Source organism: Amphiura filiformis, chromosome 11 (assembly GCF_039555335.1).
Source record: "Amphiura filiformis chromosome 11, Afil_fr2py, whole genome shotgun sequence".
Lineage (NCBI taxonomy): Eukaryota > Metazoa > Echinodermata > Ophiuroidea > Amphilepidida > Amphiuridae > Amphiura > Amphiura filiformis.
Genome location: NC_092638.1, coordinates 36,939,033 through 36,959,900, shown reverse-complemented (window position 1 = coordinate 36,959,900; position 20,868 = coordinate 36,939,033). Strand labels below are relative to the sequence as shown.

Below are 20,868 nucleotides of genomic sequence, written 5' to 3'. Positions count from 1 at the left end.
AGCGAAAAATATTTAGTAACATAGGGTCACATTTCTTTTCATATTGGAATTTTTAAATATTTGGTATAAAATTTGCAAATTGTTTTGCTTGTTTGTAATTTGTACCACACAACTCTGATATATTTTGATAAAACGATCCTGAAAAACCTACTAAATCATTGTTTACCATCGCAGTTTGTGGTGAACTTGCATTTTTTAATATTGTATGTGGCAAAAATAGTTTTAAAAATAAAAGAAAAAGTAAACGGACCCTGTCTTTGGAGCTTTAAGGGCAATTACATACTTTTTTCAGGCCTAATGGATAGTCAATAACAAGGTTTCTAATAACAACCCTGTTGATTAATGTGACCCTGTCAAACCTGGGCGGAATTAGTCTAGCACAGAAATCTTCTATTGAAGGATTATACAGCTTTATTCTGTAAGCTGCTTAATTCCTCAATGGGGTCTTTACGCTAGACTAAATTTGTTCGGTTTAAAATAAGACTCATAACAGCGTGAATTGATATAAAATGGTGTGCACACAGTCGGGCGCAGCAAATACGCTTGTTGCGCATTGAGTAATGCATGACTGGCGCAGGCTTAAGTTAATTAATGCGAACATGAGTTGGGACTTTATAGACGTGCCCAGTAACAAAAACGAATAATTTTGCCAATTATAAGCCAAACAAACTTATGAACTCGTGAATATCTTACACCAAGGATACACCAATCTTCCTGCACAAAATATAATTGCATGGAAAAATACCACTTTTATACAGTTTTTCAAAACTAAAGGACTGCAGACAATATTGTATTATTCCAACTGTGACAGGTAAGCTTACTAACACAACTGTTATGATAGCGTACAGTCACAGCAGCTAAAAGGAGTATCCCATTATGCTTTGCGGTACCATAATAGAATTATGTGTGCCATTGAAAATGTACACAAAATCCCTCATTTGAACTTTCAATTACTCACTTCCCTGAGGGGTGCTTATAGACTTTTGTTTGAGAAAATATGACTCCTGAAGTATTGCGCAACTATCCATATGTCTACATATTTCAGTTGCACTTACTTATTTTTGTTGTAAACATTTGATATGGAGCAAGCAGATACACTGCAATGCATGATGGAATATTCCCTTCAGCTGCTGTGGTGACTCAGCTTTACTCTGTGAGTGTATGGCATCGCAGGTGGTGGTGGAAAGCGAGATTGCCGGACAACATTACGATAAACCTATCAGCAATTCACTGCTGTATAAGGCGAGATCGGATCAGACTAGATTATGAAAAAGCTATCAGCAAATTACCGCTGTATAAGGTGAAATTGCATCGGACTAGAGTACAAGAAAGCTATCAGCAAATCACCGCTGTCATTTCTTCTTGATCAGCTGTTTCCTTTGTTGTTCTAATAATGACTCCAAGTGATCTGCTCTTTTCACGGCAGCAGCGTGTTGTTGTTTTAGTTGGTTCACAGTTTCTTCTTTCTTGACAATGGCTTGCTTCACTCTGTTGGAAGAAGAACAGTAAAAGACAAATAATAGAATCAGGGTCTTAAGCTGAATTTATACTCGATCGCCGAGCGATGCGATTAATCGCTTTTGAAAAAGCGATTTGCAATCGCCAAATTTTGCGATGCATCGCCCGTCGCTTTTGCATTTATACTTATCACGGCGATAGCGATTGCAGACGACAATTAAAATATTCTAAATGCCACAAAATACATTTTTAAAACATGAGTTGCTGTCAATAATTATTGCTTTGAATTAATTTATCACCAAAAGTTAAAAATCGAGAAAGGTAAATTAATTAGCAAAATAATAGATCCAGTTGGTTGTATATGATTGGTTGACGCATTCACGTGTCAAGCGATATCGCTGGGAAGTTGAGATTTCTTCAACTTGCAAAAGCGACGTCGTTTTTGCCTCCGCGATTTGAATCGATTGATCGGCTTGACGCTCTGGAAATGTAAGTAAACATTGAGCATGCGTGAAAATCGCTTTTCTGCAAAAGCGATCGAGTATAAATTCAGCTTTAGCTAGAAATTGAGCTTTGCCCGTCATTTGAATAAAAATACCTATCCTACTTGACCATTAAAACATTGGGGATTCAAAGAGTTCAAATATGTCTTGCTATGGCCTTGTAATGCAAAGCTAAAATGATGGCCAGACGGGTGGCTAGCTAAGACACTGAATAGAATTTCATGATGAGAATACTAAATATGTGCTCACATGATTTTGATCCTACATATCTGATCATGATCAGACCATCAAAATATATTTAACAAATCAATATCTGATGATGTGAATCCATATTCGACCACACAGCTGACACCGCATTCAACATGCTCAACCATGTAAGTGCAATATGGTACATGTTTGGTGTGAACAACAATCATACCACACCATGAGCTCATCTAACATGCTGTCAGAAGTGTGTGATTGTTTTTTTTTTGTTCAACGCACGCAACATCTTTCTGAACAAATTTTGGAAGATTTCTGATCAGCTGCTATTGCATGCATGCATAGAGAGCAGAAAATACTCACACATTGAGTACAGTACATAGGAAGGGAGGGAGGGAGGGAGGGAGGGAGGGAGGAAGGAGGAGGAAGGAAGGAAGGAAGGAAGGAAGGAAGGAAGGAAGGAAGGAAGGAAGGAAGGAAGAAGATTAATATTTTTTGTGGGGAGGGATTAGAGCTTGTATGCCTCCTCCAAAATCTCTTGTGCAAAATCTAATCAACAGTCAAAGTCCTCCTGCTTTGTATGCTGTGAATTCTTCCATATTTATGAGGGCCTACTGTTCGATGGTGCGTGTGCGCCAGCATTGCATGCCCTCGTGATAGAGCATTGTCAGAGCTGCCAACATTTGAATCTTGAAAAAAGGGAGATTTCCTGTTGCAATCAGGGAGATTTGTCAAAATGTGTACATCTTAATGGACGAAGCCATTTCCTTTTCAGGGAGATGATCAAAAAATTGAGGGTTCTGAAGGTTTAAAAGTAGGGAGTCTCCTGCAAAAAGAGGGAGAGTTGGCAGCTCTGCATTGTGCATCTTTGTGTTCAGACCATAAAAATATGCAGCATGTGTGTAGCAGTAACATCTGTCGCACTTCAAGGAACTCTGTGCCCTCATTTATCGGGTGATGCCGAGACTTTGACTGTTTGTAGTTCGTTTGTTGTAGACCACTGGACCACTTCCAATCCCTGGTTTGTTGTCCCCTGCCAATATTGAGCTGTCAAAATCCTGATCAACGACATATTCTCACCTCTTATGGACCTCCTCCATCTCTTCCTCTTTACTCTCCTGTATCCTCTGTAACTCCAGCTTATGCCTGGCCCTCATCCCTGAAATCTCATTCTTAAGTCTCTTATTCTCTTCCCAAAGTGAGACAAAAACCCTGAACATTAACATATTCTCACCTCTTATGCACCTCTTCCATCTCTTCCTCTTTACTCTCCTGTATCCTCTGTAACTCCAGCTTATGCCTGGCCCTCATCCCTGAAATCTCATTCTTAAGTCTCTTATTCTCTTCCCAAAGTGAGACAAAACCCTGAACATTAACATATTCTCACCTCTTATGCACCTCTTCCATCTCTTCCTCTTTACTCTCCTGTATCCTCTGTAACTCCAGCTTATGCCTGGCCCTCATCCCTGAAATCTCATTCTTAAGTCACGGTTGTTTGATGTATATAGAATTGGCTTCATTATTAAGAAAATGCAAACTATAGGTGGCGCTGTTTATCATAAATCATATATCTTAATTTGCAAGGGGTAGGTAATCAATACTGCCATTAAAACAGGTGGAATAGGTGAAACAAGCAACAAAGAAATTTTATAAACATATTTCATCAAAAAACAGAAGGAATTATTTGTATTAAAAGCTTGAAAGAGTAATTTCCCGTATCTAAATAGCGCCACCAATCTTGTCATAAATAGATACATTTTATATCCAAAAAAGCTTTAAAAAATGCTGTGAAAGTAAATCATGTTGTAAATAAGGGGAAATTAAAGTTGAAAATGACTCAAAAGCATCTGTATACATTAGCATGATACCACTTTAAGCTGTTTAAGCCTAAATTGGGATGTACATGATGTTTTGTTTGAAAAACTAAAAAATGATCCCATCAAACAACCGTGAAGTCTCTTATTCTCTTCCCAAAGTGAGACAAAAACCCTGAACATTAACATATTCTCACCTCTTATGCACCTCTTCCATCTCTTCCTCTTTACTCTCCTGTATCCTCTGTAACTCTAGCTTATGCCTGGCCCTCATCCCTGAAATCACATTCTTAAGTCTCTTATTCTCTTCCCAAAGTGAGACAAAAACCCTGAACATTAACATATTCTCACCTCTTATGCACCTCTTCCATCTCTTCCTCTTTACTCTCCTGTATCCTCTGTAACTCCAGCTTATGCCTGGCCCTCATCCCTGAAATCTCATTCTTAAGTCTCTTATTCTCTTCCCAAAGTGAGACAAAACCCTGAACATTAACATATTCTCACCTCTTATGCACCTCTTCCATCTCTTCCTCTTTACTCTCCTGTATCCTCTGTAACTCCAGCTTATGCCTGGCCCTCATCCCTGCAATCTCATTCTTAAGTCTCTTATTCTCTTCCCAAAGTGAGACAAAACCCTGAACATTAACATATTCTCACCTCTTATGCACCTCTTCCATCTCTTCCTCTTTACTCTCCTGTATCCTCTGTAACTCCAGCTTATGCCTGGCTCTCATCTCAGACATCTCATTCTTAAGTCTCTTATTCTCTTCTTCTGTTGCTACAAGTCTGTCTGCAAACTCTTGCCTGATCACCTCCTGCACGTTGTTACGCTCCTTTGTTAGACGATCACACACCTGTGGTAACAATGCAACAGTCATCAACTTAGGTTTTCTTAAGAATATTTTTTTCACTTTTAGGCTCCTCTTGAACTTTTTTTACCACTACTTGACGTCAAGAATTGTACCAGCTTCACTTCAATCTCAAAAATGTTCAGCTGTTTGATTGTGAGTTAACAAAAACTTAATCAACATGTGCACCGTGTACAAGTTCAGTGCAAATCTTCCATAGCAGGTAAGAGTTGCAGGCATCACCAAAGTTTCAAAAACCTCTTAAAATATTGTTGTCTTTGCTTCTGTGAATTTTCTTTGTAAGTAAAAAAACCAAGTTTTTGGGTCAGAGGTTCTCAATAGGTGACCTGCAGGCCAGATCTGACCTTCAGACCAATTATTGTTAGCCCTGAAACAGCTCTGAAATGTACAATAAACATAGCAAAATCAGGTGTATTTGGCCCATACACACAGATCTTTGAAATGAGTTTGGCCCTCCGTGGCCCACAAGGAAACATAATTGAGAGCTTCTGTTTTGTTTATTACCTATTTACCTTGATATAAGCCTCCACAGAGTTTAGCCTTCTATCAAGACATGGAATTATACTGCTTATGGAATCATACTGCTTATGGAATCAAGCTGTATAATCCCTAAATGAAGACTTGACAATAGGCTAATTTGGTGTAGGCTTTCATGCATAGTCGATCAAATTTTGGACATTGCACCTCATATGCAATGAATTAAAAATATAATTAATTTCAAACTCAACTTAATTTTCTTCAAATCCACCCAAGCAAATTATATCATCTTATTTGAGTCCAGAAATTGATGGGTAAGACCCAAGGGTGATACTTACTTTCTTGACATCATCCACTTCCTGTTCTTTTTGCTTCAATAATCCACCAAGTCTGATATTTTCTCCTTCCACCTCTCCTAGCTTGGCTTTCAGTTCATTGTATCTTTCCTGAGTGTTTCTCTCTGATAATTCTATCTCCTTCAACTCAGCTTCGTACTTGTCCCTGATGCGCCTGAAAAATCAAAATTATGACGATGTTAAGTTTTATTTTAGTGGAGGGAAATGGTTACAAGCAGATGAGTGCTTTTATACTTTGTCTCACCTCTACTTTGGTAGTGACGTAAGTGCTTTTATGAGGTTGTGCCACAAGTGCAACCATGCAAGCAAACCAAACTTCTTTGTGCTATAGGCCTATATGCTCTGGGCAATTAAGTTAGTGCCCATGATATGATACTTTAACTAGCTAAAATATGCACCTACGTCACTACTGAACTTGAAGTGAAACAGTATAATGCAGGGATCCCAATCGGTGAACTAGACTTTTCTTCCTAAACCAATTCATTAAAAAGTTAATAGGATGGTAACCTGAGCCATTCTGGAAAACATCCCTTTACAAGAAATTGTTTTCCTTTTCCCTCATTCATCTTCTCTCTCCTTCCCTTCTTTTCCTTTCCCTTTCCATACCCCTAAACCCAAACTTGTTCTCTATCATTCTCCCTTGCTGGTCTCTCTTCCATTCATGCTGATCCCTTTTCTCTCTCCTCTCTCTTGTATTACCTCTCCTCACCTCTTTCATCCATATCTACAACTATCCTTTTTCAAGGTGGCTAGTATAAGGGCAATTCTGCTTTTGTTTCTGCTTAAAATCAATCTTAATTTCCATATTTGCTTGACTCTATTCTCAACAGCTGCTACATATATTGTTCCCCTTCATGAAGCCGCTTCTCTATCAAGTGTCACATTGTTAATCTATCTTTGTTAATTCTGCTCTTACTTGACCATAATCTCAGCAGCCCTCTTTGTTTCTTCCATAGATAATGCTATACCATTTTTCACCCTGATGTGGCAGGGATATCAGTGCACATTTCATTGGGTGCAGCTTCAAATCGCTAGCGTTCACTCAAAGCTTTGGCATATGTACACGCACACGATTAAAGATGCTGTACAGATGTGCATGCAAAACAGCTGCCTCAACACGTTCGACTTCACAGCCACATCAGAGGGGAAAACGGTATATATATGGCTGCATGATCTATTCAATCACCTTGTCTCTGTCTCATCTAACTTGCTCCCTAAATGTTCTTTTTATATCAAACTTACTTGACTCTATTTTCAGCAGTCCTCTCAGCTTCTTCCCTAGATGTGGCTGCATCATCCTCAAGCCTTGTGATGACCAATTCAATCTCCTTATCCCTGTCTCGTCTAACTTGCTCCCTCAGTTCTCTCTCTTTCGATACCAAAACAGTCTCTTGTTTCTTCATATAGTTTTCTTCCCAAGACTGCTTCTCAATTTTTAACCTCTCCTCAAGTTCTTTCACTTCTGTCTAAATCATAGAGAAAACAAACAGTAAATCAGGAATGAATAAATGAAGGAATAAACAATAAAGAAAGAAATTATATATAAATACCTGTAAATTGAAAAAAATTAGGTGACAAAAAAAAACCCTCTTCTAAAGCTTGTTCGGCTTATAATAGGTGAAAATTATTTGGCTTTTGTTACTATGTGCGTCAATAAAGTTCCAACTCATGCTCACCTAAATTCGCATACATGTGCGCAAGTCACACATTACGCAATGCACAACTAGTGTAAGCCTTGCGCCCAACTATGTGCATGCCATTCTATATCAGTATGCAAGCTGAACAAACTTTTCTGGCGGACAAACTTGCCCAGTTGGTCGGTCGGTCAGGATTTTTTTTTTCTGGAAGAGGCAAAATGACCCTAAAAAATCACAGAAAGCTTGAAAAAATCTGAAAAATGTTTTGCAAACATATTTTTGAAAATTGCCTAAATTGTTTTCCAAAATTCAATCAAAAATTAATCCACTACAGCCAAAAAACTGTTGTTTTGAATTTCATACAGCTAAAAAACAAAACAATGTAATCTCAAAACACAGTATTTTCAAAATATTGCCTTTATGTTAAATGGGCTATTCCAGTTGAAATCCACACTACCCCTGTAAAAGATTTGGGAAATATCTTTCACAGGGGGAGTATGTTTTCCAAATGTAATTGGTCACAGTTAATCATTTTGAAACCCATACTCCCACTGTATTATGGCTTTACCTATACCTTCCACAACTGGAGTGCGTATTTCAAATGGAAGTTACCCAATTGTCTATTGTGTTCAAAACTCATATTCAATATGTGGAAGACTTTAGACCCATTCCATGTCAACTCCAGGGATGTGCACCGCAGCACCTCTTCAATTTTTTTTCTTTTTCTGTGTGGTGGTAGATATTGATGAGAAAGTAAAATCCTGAAAAATTGAGCTTCATACTCCATTTCGTTTTCCCGTGGCATCAATTTGAAATTTAGGGGGTCAGCGTAAAAATGTGTGCATAGCGAAAGAGGCGATGTTTGGAGGTCCATAAATGTATAAAGGGAACCCTTTAAAACTTTGAAAAGTATGTATCCTGTGGTACTTTTTGGTGTAGAAATCAAATCTGGTATCAGGCAACTTGTAACCCCTTTACTTTAAAAGATATAGGGCCCTCAAAATGCAACTTCGTCCAACCAGGACCAACTTTGGGGGGTCAGAACTCCAAAAGTAAAAATAATTTTATTGTCCATTTTTTTGCCAGTCAGAGCCCTTTGGTAGGACATTACTCTTATCCAATATTGAGCATATTAGAATTAAATTAATTAAATCATTATACATGCAAAATCAAAAATGTGTACAACTCTATGGAGTAGGCAAACCTAACTGATGTGTTGAAGCCATCAAGACCCCAAGCCAATATCTCTCAGAAATGTTGTCCAAGAACATATCTTCAACATACCTGAAGTTGATGGTGGGGCAAATTGTCTGACATTGGTTTTCAGGGGGGTCAAAATGTAAAAAAGTGGTTTTCCATGGGTAATATCTCAGCTAAATGTATTCTAATATGCTCAATATTGGATAAGAGTAATGTCCTACCAAAGGGCTCTGACTGGCAAAAAATTGACGCTTAAAATTATTTTTACTTTTGGAGTTCTGACCCCCAAAGTTGGTCCTGGTTGGACGAAGTTGCATTTTGAGGGCCCTATATCTTTTAAAGTAAAGGAGTTACAAGTTTTCTGATAGCAGACTTGAATTCTACACCAAAAAGTACCCCAGGATACATACTTTTTAAAGTTTTAAAGGGTTCCTTTATACATTTATGGACCTCCAACGTGTCTTCAAGCTATGCGACACATTTTTTACGCTGACCCCTAAATTTCAAATTGATGCCACGGGAAAACGAAATGGAGTATGAAGCTCAAATTTTCAGGATTTTACTTTCTCATCAATATCTACCACCACACAGAAAAAGAAAAAATTGAAGAGGTGATGCGGTACACATCCCTGGAGTTGACATGGAATGGGCCTTTAGCTAAATCTTCCACAGGGGTAGTGTGGATTTTAAATGGAATAACCCAATACATGTGAAACAAAATGTGCTCAAACAAAAAGCTCTCACCCTATGTCTTCTTTCTTGCTCCTCTCTAGCCTGTTCATACTCTTCCTTCATTGCAGACACAGTCTTCCGATTATTCTCTTCCATCTGCATCTGTAACCTGTCACCTTCTTGACGTTGTCTCTTGGCCGTCTCTGCCATCCGTTCCTTCTCCTCCTGTATCTCTGAATACAGTCTTCGTCTTTGCTGCTGGTAGGCTGCTTCCTCCTGCTCCAGCTGCTTTTCATATCTAATGGGGTATGGAAGAAGAGTGGGCGAGAGTCTTGGCATTAGACTATTCCAGTTGTAATCCATACACCCCCTATGAAAGACATGACCTTAATCTTGCACACAGGGAGTGTGACTTTCACATGGGGTTACCTGAATGGGCGACTTCGTTTAAAATCTACACCCCCTGTGTGGAAGATTAAGGTCATGTCTTTCATAGTGGGTGTATAGACTACCCCGTAGTCCACTTGCCCATTGTGCATACTCTGGATATTGTATTTAAGCTTAAAACTCTGATTTAATTAATGTGTGCACAATTGATAGATTTTCACATCTGATCTTTTCAGTCACCCTACTCCCTCTGTTTGTTAGCTTCCCAAGTGGACTACTGACATTGGATTGCGGTTTACATGCTTAACACGGCTGTCTATGAGCTTCTATGGATGAGATTGTCGGAAATCTGGCCTACTAAAATTGGCGATGATGTAATGCATCTTTAAATGGATCTGGCTTGTGATTGGTCGCCCAGATCTCGTTATGGTTTAAATCCTCCGGTACCTGTCCCGGTACCTGTCATTACCATTAATAACTACATGGTACACAAGTATGTGGCCTACGCCGCCTTTGTGTTGTGTAATTGCATGAACGCGTCAGTAAGTCAATGAGCGCGTCTAGTGTATTTGCTTGCGGTTAAATTTGATTGATAAACACGTATGATTGACAGTGTGAGTGTTAGGGACTTTGCCTGTTCAAAATCACGTTTTTAATTGAATGTCCATAGTCTATTTTTAACCTGGAATTTCGCGATTAATAAACTGGCAGATTCTAAAATCAGAATTGTTCAGTACTGAAGTGCCAATACAATTATGACATTATGATATGTTGCATTCAATAATATAAGCCACTTTACTTTTACTGTCACTAATATAATTATATTAACTTTTTCATAACAATTTTATACTAGTATTTTGATGTATTAAATATCAGTATAATTTCGAGTTCAACTGAATGCTTTCATCATGATTAACATGCTTTTATTTATCAAAAATAGACTATGGCATAGTCTAAGTGGGTGTATGGATTTCAACTGAAATAGCCCATTATATATACAACTGGCAAAAGTATTAATTTATTTATTTATGCTGAAAATGACAAACATTTGCACTTTTCTTTCTATTACTGTTATATTGTGAAGTACCATATGTGACCTGCTACCACGAAATCAGTATAAAGTTGCAAGGCGTTAGTCACTTAAAACGCCCTGGCTTCTGTGTTGGTGTTCACCCACCTGTTAAAGCCACTAAGTATGTCTGTATGTCCTTTGTGAACGGGGGTACAATGGGCCATTCACAAAGGATAATACTACTGACTTGTACAGGTGGTGGCAAACAAAGAACATCAAATAGTCAGACCAAATATCTCGAAACTACCAACTCAACAAAATGAGTATAAAGTCGCGTCAACTTTACGCTGATTTCGTGGTAGCAGATCACATATAGCTGTGGTGTTAGCCCAATATGTTAGGAAAATATTTCACATGATGACCCCATGTTGACATTGGCTACATAAGCTGTATTTTCGCATGTAAGGGTGACTATTCTTATCACCGTTTTTATTTTCAGATGACTTGACCTTCTGAGGTCATCTAGTGAACTTCCTTACCAGTCATTTTTGTTATCCTAACTACAGTTCGCCCATTGAAAAGTGAACTTCGACGTATGTAGTATGAAAATTCTTGCCATCAGCTGTGATCTTTTCTTTTTTTTTAGAGGTTTCCGGGTTTTTTTTTTCTGATTGTGTGGTTCAGCGGTGTCTGAAAACCAGTGGGATAATGACATGTGGCACTAGCTTAACAACCTTGTCTATAAGTTCCACATCAGAGAAGGTAAGACATGGTTTTGTGATTACAACTTTTTTGAGGACTCAACTGAGTTAAGAAGATGACTAATGACTATTATGTGAAAGGTATATATTGAAATTATTGGCGAAGATTACCTATTCTTAGCCAACTCCCTCTCCCTAGCACAAGCAGCCTCTTTCTCATCAGCCAGTTGGTCTCTCAGTTCCTCCGTATGCCTGATGTACTTTTGACCTGCTCTCTCTTCCGCCTGTAGTAACTCAGCTTCATGGATGGATTTCAGTTTCTTGGTCTCCGCTTTGTGATTTGCTATGAGTCGCTGAATCTCTGGTTCGAGACCCTTGACAGTGATTTCCTGTGGAGTAAGATTGAATTAAAGTAGCAGGCAAGTTAGATCATTCAAGAACGAGCAAGACTCTGGTGATGATATGAATATGATGAGCATCTGAAGTGTCAATTATCTTTAGTTTGCTCTCATAAAAGAAATTAACTAGCTTGAAATTCTATTGGACAAAGAATAATTTACTGACTATTGTCCCAGTTAATGGAACACAAGGAGGAGAATCTAGCTGTGATGGTTTATTGTGGTATGTCTAGGAAGCGCCTGTCTTTGCTGAAAGTCCTTGAATTAGTGTTAAATGACTTATGTAGTGCTTTGGGGCCATAGTGGCCAGTGACAGTTTATAAAGCGTGCATAAAACTTGTGGGTCTGGTATAGCATACAATAACTTTGCAAACGTTTTTTTCCTTTCCAAAAACCCCACCAAATTATTTGTCACTTAACAATTACGGCTGAAGTCTGATTCGAAAAAATAATGATTAATTTGGTTTTGTGGGAAGTGTAAGTTTTATTTGGAAGACACTCTATCCAGGTGTTACAAAATAGACACCTATATTCTGAAATATGTATATGTTTTATATATTTATCATCATTATTATCTAAATTACTGTCTTGAGCAAGGTATATGGGCTATAGTACTTCACATGAAATATCACAACATTGAGTTTACCAAATTTGGGAATCATATATATAAATGTCTTGGACAGGGAACAGACATGTTGCATACTATCAATTTGGATGTACTTACCTTAATTTTCTTTGTTTTCTCATCAATCCATTTCTCTCTCTTGATCTTTTCTGCTGCTGCTTGGACTTCCTTGATTTTAGTGAGTTCTTGGCCATGGCTATGTATAAAGACAAAATGAAATATGACAAGGAATGATTTATTAATTATTACTAGAGTTCTCTTAGCAAATCCAGGTACTCACAATTAGTAGTGATGTTTCGCAACCTTACTGGCTGGTTGCTTCTTCTTGACTGAGCTGTAACCAATACTAGCACTTGCTGTCTTAGCTGTAGTGTTGCCAGTTGATTTTTCCTGGATAAGCTGGTTGTATGCATGACTCATTGTTCATAGCTTTTGGCCCCCTCCCAGTCTATGATGTGATTGTTTTCTGCAACATGATCTGAAATGGCAGACTTGTGTTGTTCTGAAACCGATGATAACCGAGCGGCTCTGATGCATGTCCTTTGACTGATTTTATCCGATTCTTTCTGATGTTCTTTCATTCTAGTTCCAAACTGTCTTCCTGTTTCCCCAACATATGTGTGGGTGCAGTTGCGACATGGAATTTCATACACACACCCTGATGTTTCACTTATGTCCCTTTTATCTTTACGGTGAACTAACATGTTCCTCAATGTGTGTGGCTTCACTGTTGCAGAGACACTGTGTTTCTTAAGAATCCGCTGGACTTTCTCTGAGATACCCGCACATATGGAATAACTACCATACCCCGAAATTTTGTATCGTCCAAGTTCTTCTTTAGTTTTGCACTGCTGTTTGACTCTCTCAAATGACCAGTCTGGATATCCACATTTGCTGAGTGCCTGCTTGATGTGCTCCTCCTCTTTATCTCTATCTTCGTGCTCGGTAACAATGCGATCTGCTCTGTTGAAAAGGGTTCTGATAACCCCTAGCTTATGATGAAGTGGGTGATGGGATTGAAAATTGAGGTATTGATCGGTGTGTGTTTTCTTTCTGTACACCAACAGTTTGACCGATCCATCTGCTTTTCTTATGATGAGAGTATCTAAGAAGGGAATCTTCCCCTCTTCCATAAGTGAACTTGATTTTCCCTGTTCTATCTACCTGATTTAGATGGTCAGTCAGCACTTCCTTTACGAATAATCTCCAAAATATCATCTACATATCGTTTCCAAAGGGAAGGCTGGCATTTAATGGGAGCTGTGGCAATGGCAGATTGTTCCAGAAATTCCATGAAGAAATTGGCCACTATTGGAGACACAGGGCTTCTCATCACTCCTCCAAAAAGTTTTTGGTATTATTGATTCCTTCAACAATGACAAGGAATGATACTTAAGGGATTAACCCTTACTGAACTGAATCTCACCAAGCTCACTATGAAAAGCACTGTGCATGCATGGATTCCACGTGATGCGATGACGCAATCAGCCTAAGTCATATATACCCAGGAAATCGCTGTGGGTACAGGCGATCTTTTGTATAGCATGCGAGGGGTCGGAGGGGGAAATCCCAGGGGTGCCAAGCGACTTCTTTGTTCATCTTCTCTCCTTTTTTGTTTGTTTTTTCCTTCCGATAGCAAAAACCATGGGTTCGGGTTTGGGTTAAGCCATGGTTTCTCAATAGGTGGCCAGCAGGCCAAATCTGGCCTTCCAATTGATGGTGGTTAATTATAAAAAAAGAGGACTGGTCATAATATGCAACCAAACTATATGCAGATCCAAACCTAAATTACAAAAAAGTTCCAAAAGTTAAACTGAATTGCGTTACTATTTCAAATTCTCAAATTCATGTAAGAATTCACATAATACTGTAAGAAACAGAAGTAATAGCATTATACCTTGTGTCCCTTAAAGTTTGGTAGTGACGCCACTGCATGTTTTAAGTTGCGTATCCTTGAAACATGTTTACTGTTCTGGGTATCAAACCATATTACGCTCGCATGTAAAGGCAGCCCAGTTGGAACAATCTCTCACATCGAGAGGCGCATTTTGATGTCACTTCCAAAATCATAGCGACACAAGGCATTATACAAAGTACTTTTTCTTCAATTACTTCGAGATGAAATCTCTGATCCCATACTTACGTGTCTTCCAGTGTTTTGATGCGAGTTGTATATTTCTTGTCCATCTGTTTCAATTCCTTCACCACCATATCATACTTCTCACTCAATGCTTTCTTGTCATCAATTAACTTTAAAAAAAAGTTCAATTTGAGATAAAAGCAAATGATACAATTTTTGTCCCAATTTTAGCACTGACTACAGACATTCAATGCAGAATTACACATAATTCATTTATCCAGATTGTTCACTTATCCGGACAATGCTTGGTTCCATCTCAGCCGATTAAAAGATATTGGACTGCACTAAAAATATTACCAACCTTAACCCCCTGAGCACTACCTGCTGATCTAACATTCTCTCTGATTGGTCAATTACATGATATCTTCATTTTAATCACCAATCAGAATGGAGCTTTGCAAATAATTCACCCCAATTTTATGTGTGGTGAAATTATTCTAATATTGTTGCTGATAGGTCCAATTGATAATGAAAACTTCTTTTTTGACCAATAGGCAGGTAGTTCTCATGGGGTTAATATTGGCAATTACTGGCTCCATGCAGCATTATACATCATATTCCCTCCTTCCCCCTGATTTTACACACTCTCTTATCTCTACCAATTCCCTACATTTCCTACCCTGTCCCCTCTATCTGATTGTTATTTACCTGGTCAATAAATGACAAGTGTCTTTTGATAGCAGCCTCATATTCTTCTTTCTGTAAGTCCAGTCTCTTCTTCATCTCCTTGTCTTGTTCCTTGGCATGTCGAACAGTCAACTCTCTTTGCTGATTCTGAAGGTAAATATACACATATCAAAATAAATTACAAGGAAATGCCCATATATGATGGCACCCCTATATTAAATATGTGATAGAGTAAATGGCCTCCATTACGAAAATACTGAAGAAAACAGCAGGGGCCTATTGTTCAGCGATAAAGAAGATCCCTCAGAGGTTGGGCTCATCTTCGACCTGTGACGTAACATCCTCTTCACAGGTCAACGAACTTTTGCCGCTTTAACATCAGTTGGCCTGATGATGCATCCGAGATAGGATGTGAAATATTGCCACTCACAAAAACGCAAGTCCAGTAGATCAGATTATAATAATTTCATAGTTACTGAAGAAAACAGTTTTGTGTCGATTTCAGAAAGGGTTAGGTTGTTTTTGATACAACTTACATACTCTATCAAATTATTGATAAGATGGGTTTTATGCTGGTTTCATACTTTTTGCTGCTTGCCGTTGAGCAGCGTGACGCTTCATCATGCCGCTTGTACTTTTCTGCAAGTGGAGTACCACGCTGCTGAGCAGCAGCATCATGACTATGAAAGCCAATGTTGCCGCTCAGCACCGCTAAATATTGTTTCCTGTTCTCCTACGTCTGAGTGGTGCCGCTCCTGAGTTGACTTGAATTCAACTCCTAGCGATAAGGCAAAGTGGTGGAGTGATCTGGTCACCGCTGGCGTTTCTCGTGCGACTGTGCAGTGAGGCAAAATCGTCGTCAGAGCGGCAGGAAAGTATGAAACCAGCAATACGCTTGAGGATCTAAATTAAGTGACCGTAAATCCCTTTAAGTATGATTACTGCTACATATGAATATCCAAAATGTAATTTTCAAACCAGTACCAGGCTTGTACCTTAGAATATTGATTACTAGACTAATAAAACAAAGCCAATTTCTCATACAAAATGCAGTAGAATAAAAAACGCTTGCGCAACCAATTTTGTACATTAATAGATGAGGTGACTTCTGACGTCAATGCCTGACAGTATGCGCACGCATCATCACAATTTCCATTGTTTTTTGCCTGGCAGTATGCGCGTGCATCATATTTTGTTCAGGGCTAGTGTTTTTAAAACTCCTGTCATATCACAATAAGGCTATTGAACAGTGTAGTGGTTGCATGGGGTTCATTCAAGCATATCGATATACCAGTCCCTTGCCTTTGTTGATAAACATTGAGGTCACATCATCTATATAAGCATAGCATTTCTTTGTCACTTACCAGAGCCTTCTGCAACATCTTAACACTCCTCTCTTTCTCTTCTAATTGAAGTCTCTGAGTCAGGACGGTGTTGGTGACTTCGGAGGCAGCGGCTGATGCTTGCTCCAATTTCTGCAGTTCTTCAGCTGATGGTACTAACAGTGCCTGGTGCACTTGCTGCTGACTAACCGATGTGACATCAGTCTGTAGGATAAAACACATCATCATGTTTATAATTTTTTGTGTGTTCCTGTTATTTATATAACTGTTATACAGGCAATAACTGACTTTTAATAAATGCTTGACATCCCCATAGAAAACCCAGTATCATTTATAAATCAATAGACCATTTCAAAACAAGATCAAAAAAAGTTCAGGAAACCAGGTGCAGTGAGCTGTATTTATTCAGTGAGCTTGGGGGTCAAAATGGCGGACAAGTAATGTCATGTATCACCTTTTGCGAGAAAATACAGCTTAGCAATGTCAACACGGGGTCATCAGGTAAAATATTTTCCTAACATATTGAACAAAACCTCCACTATTTGGCACTTCAGAATATGACAATGATGGAAAGATGAGTGCAAATGTTCATCAATTTTTGGTACTTTGGATTTGGATAAATTGTCACTCGGCAAGGTAAACATCAATTTCTTACACAAGACATACATGCACCACATGCTTGATTGTGTCGTTCATGTTACACCTTTGAACTCTACACTATGATGCTGAAGAGATACAGATTTATATACGAGCGTTCGGGAAATTATTTTTTGCTTCTGGTTTAATCAGAATGAATCAATTTGAAAAGGTCTATTGTAACTTAGTCTCTCAATGTTTGTCCACTTCCAGAAAGTGCTATTTTCATGCAAGTTGGATAACATACTAACATTTATAATAACTCAAAATATGCGATTTTATTCAATACAAATACAAAACTTTTACGACCAAATGTCTTCAAAATTCTGCAATAAATATGTTCTATTGGGCTATTCAAGTTGAAATCCATACACCCCTATGGAACACATGACCTTAATCTCCCACACAGGGGGTGTGAATTTCAAATGGAGTCAACGATTCAGGTAACCCCATTTGAAATTCACACTCCCTATGTGTAAGATCATGGTCAAGTCTTCTATACAAGGTATATGGATTTCAACTGGAATAGCCCATTACTGCCCCAAATCACTCACCTGTGTACGTGGAGTCAATGTCTTCTCATGCTGCTTCTCATGCTCAACATCCGCAAGCTCAACTTGATCTAGAAAGGACATAATGTTCCTGTATACCAACAAATTCACAAATATCAACCAAAGAAATGAATTGAAGTAAATAATGGTCATTAAATATATATATGTATTTCCACAATTTTCTTGCAAAATATTTCTCGCTTGCAACATTTTTTTCCAAAACATGAAATACCAATATATTGTGTCTGCCATTTGAACCTTCTTGCATTCCAGGTGTCTGATTTATGATCGGCTATTGCAAGGACCTGCCCTTACGGCCTTTTTTAAGCCTTAATTTCTGAACAACTCAATAACTTAGCTCTACCCTTCTCGAATGGCTTAAAATGTGTCCATTCCCTCATTCATGATCCATTAAAAGCTAATTTTCACCAAAACATTGCACTTGTGGCTTTCTTGCCTTCAAGTGACAACAGGTAAGTGGACATTTTAAAATCCTGTGAGACCTCCTTGCTACTTACTTGAGTTTATCCTCTGTGAGCAGTGCATGCATGCTAGTCTTTGCCGCAGCTGCAGAACTTTCTGCAGCAGGTTTCTTGCTGACTTGTTGCAGATTTTCAGCAGATAAATAAACCTCATTGTCAGCCTTTGCTGGAGACAAACTGGAAGAGAATGAAGGTCCTTTTGGTGTGAGGTCACCATCTCTGGCTGTGAGGGGATCTTCTTCTTCCTCCTCCTCTTTATCATCAAGGATGTCCACTGTCAGGATGAGAAGACAAAGAGGAATTACAGATAGGAACAGGGTCCAAATTTGTTCAATCAATCAATCAATCAATCAATCAATCAATCAATCGATCAATTGCTTGATGCTTGATGAATATTATAACTTATTTTTATTTTGTACCCCTTGAGTTGATGATGATGTTAATTATTTATATTGCTTGTTTGTTGCTATTGTTAACATTCATGGTACGTTAATGATGAATTATTTCCCATTTATATTTCACACACTTATGAAACTGCAGCCTGCGTTTATGCTTTGGTTCACCTAGACTACCCCGTAGTCCACTTGCCCATTGTGCATACTCTGGATATTGTATTTAAGCTTAAAACTCTGATTTAATTAATGTGTGCACAATTGATAGATTTTCACATCTGATCAGTCACCCTACTCCCTCTGTTTGTTAGCTTCCCAAGTGGACTACTGACTTTGCCTTGCGGTTAAGATTTTTAACACGGGACTCTATGGAGAGTTAGGCCAATTTCTGGCCTAACTAAAATTGGCGATGATGTAATGCATCTTTAAATGGATCTGCCTTGTGATTGGTCACCCATATCTCGCTATTGTTTAAATCGTCTGGGCCCGCGCCATTCCCATTAACTACACCGTAAACAACTGTCTGTGGTATTTGCGGCGCTTTTGTGTTGACGCGAAAGTTAATCTCTCATCAAACATCTAGCGCGTCTTGTACTATACCATGCTTAGTACTTGTGGTTAATGGACTGATAAACAAGTATGCTTGACAGTGTGTTTTTAGAGAGCAAAGTCCAGGGGGTAAAGTTCTGCTTAAACTTCAAAGTCCATAGTCGCATTTTCGGGGTTCGCTATCAATAAACAATGATAAACTGGTAGATTCCAAAATCAGAATTGTTCAGTATTAAAGTGAGCCGTTATAATTATGCAAGATAGTGTTGCATTCAATTACTTTTATTGTCACTAATCATCTGATATTTCAAACTCTTTATGACCATTTTACTATTGAATACTTTAATTTTAATAAACATCAGTATAATTTTGAGTTCAACGAAATGGGTTCATCATGACTAATAATAATATAGTTAATAAAATTCGACTATGGCATAGTCTATGGTTCACCTGATGATTGACGCATGCACTTGCGCTATGAGCGTCTATTTTTTCCGCATGTGGTTCGTTAATGCGACCGGTAAGATGCGAACCTTCGTTGCTTCCAAGCTTCAGGTGAGCCAGTTTGTATAGTGTTCTCATTCTGCTGCAATATTTCCTTTCAGTTTTTTTTTCCAAAGTGTTTGAATTTGGCTGTTCTTATTATTTGTTTTTGATCATTTTTTTCCTTAGAGTTGCGCATTTGCTTGTTCTTGTGTCCTATTGTTGACCCTTTTACCAATTGGTCCCTGAACTTATTGCCGCATGCGATAAGCTGTATTATAGGTTCCTCCCATCCGGGCCTCCATTATAGGCCCTTCCATCCGGGTCTCTCAGATCTTTGTTATTTAATGTATCTTATTTGTTTTTATTTGTTTTCTTGATCCTATGTCTGTCTGTAAAACGTGTCTTAAACTGAATAATGGTACCGGTTTGATATGCTCCATGTGTGCCTCTAATTTCCATCATGCTTGTGTGGACTCTCAGAATCCTAGTAAAAATTGGATTTGTTCTCCATGCTCCTTACTTGATCTTCCTTTTAACCAGTTAGTAAGTGACTATGAATTTATTAATGCTATCACTAATCACCATTGTAACATTGATTATGATAGGCTTCGTAGTCTGTCTTTCAATCCTCTTGATATCAGTGACTATGACGATGATTTGAACCAATTCAACTGTTCTTATTATCTGAATGATTCTTTCAATCAACTTTCTAAGAAGTCAAATTCCAGCTTTTCAGTCTTCCACCTGAATGGATGCAGTGTAAGTAAACATTTTCTACTATTTCTGATTACATTAGTACTCTTAATCACAAGTTTAGTATTTATGGTTTTTCTGAAACTCGCTTTAAGGAAACTCCTCTACCACTTGTTCATATGAAAGATTATAGTCTTGTTCACACACCTCGAACTCACAGAGGTGGTGGAGGAGTAGCCATGTTTGTTTCGGATGACCTTCATTACAAGGTTAGAAAAGATTTGCAGTTTGCTGGTGATAGTTATGAATCCATTTTTGTTGAAATATCATGCGACAATGATAAGAACATCATTGTTGGTACGATTTATAAATCGTCAGATACCTGTTGTAAGGAATTCTTACATATGTTAGATAAGTGCCTTGACAAGATTATTGTTGAAAACAAGCAAGTTTACCTGATGGGTGATTTTAATTTCGATCTTTTAAATCATGCTTCACACAAATCTACAGCTGATTTTCTTAACATCATGTTCTCTCACAACTTGCTTCCACTGATTGATAAGCCAACTTGGATTACACCGCATTCTGCCACATTACTTGACAATATTTTCACAAACCATGTTGATGATGTTTTTCCTTCAGGTATTCTCTATTATGAT

The 20,868-nt window shown here is 38.3% G+C and overlaps 1 protein-coding gene across 1 annotated transcript in view; it reads right to left on the bottom strand.

Moving 5' to 3' along the window:
* Positions 1 to 480: 480 nt before the first annotated feature.
* Positions 481 to 20,868, bottom strand: part of LOC140164805 (centrosomal protein of 131 kDa-like) — a 49,689-nt gene continuing 29,301 nt past the window's right edge. Inside the window, exons 10-21 of the mRNA XM_072188174.1 lie at positions 18,126 to 18,363; positions 17,611 to 17,698; positions 16,442 to 16,624; positions 15,099 to 15,224; positions 14,454 to 14,560; positions 12,410 to 12,506; positions 11,459 to 11,676; positions 9,260 to 9,485; positions 6,921 to 7,144; positions 5,661 to 5,832; positions 4,634 to 4,830; positions 481 to 1,488 (exon numbers count right to left, since the gene is read on the bottom strand). Of these exons, the coding sequence (XP_072044275.1) occupies positions 1,353 to 1,488; positions 4,634 to 4,830; positions 5,661 to 5,832; positions 6,921 to 7,144; positions 9,260 to 9,485; positions 11,459 to 11,676; positions 12,410 to 12,506; positions 14,454 to 14,560; positions 15,099 to 15,224; positions 16,442 to 16,624; positions 17,611 to 17,698; positions 18,126 to 18,363 (2,012 nt within the window). The 3' untranslated portion in view covers positions 481 to 1,352. The remainder of the gene's footprint in view (positions 1,489 to 4,633; positions 4,831 to 5,660; positions 5,833 to 6,920; positions 7,145 to 9,259; positions 9,486 to 11,458; positions 11,677 to 12,409; positions 12,507 to 14,453; positions 14,561 to 15,098; positions 15,225 to 16,441; positions 16,625 to 17,610; positions 17,699 to 18,125; positions 18,364 to 20,868) is intronic.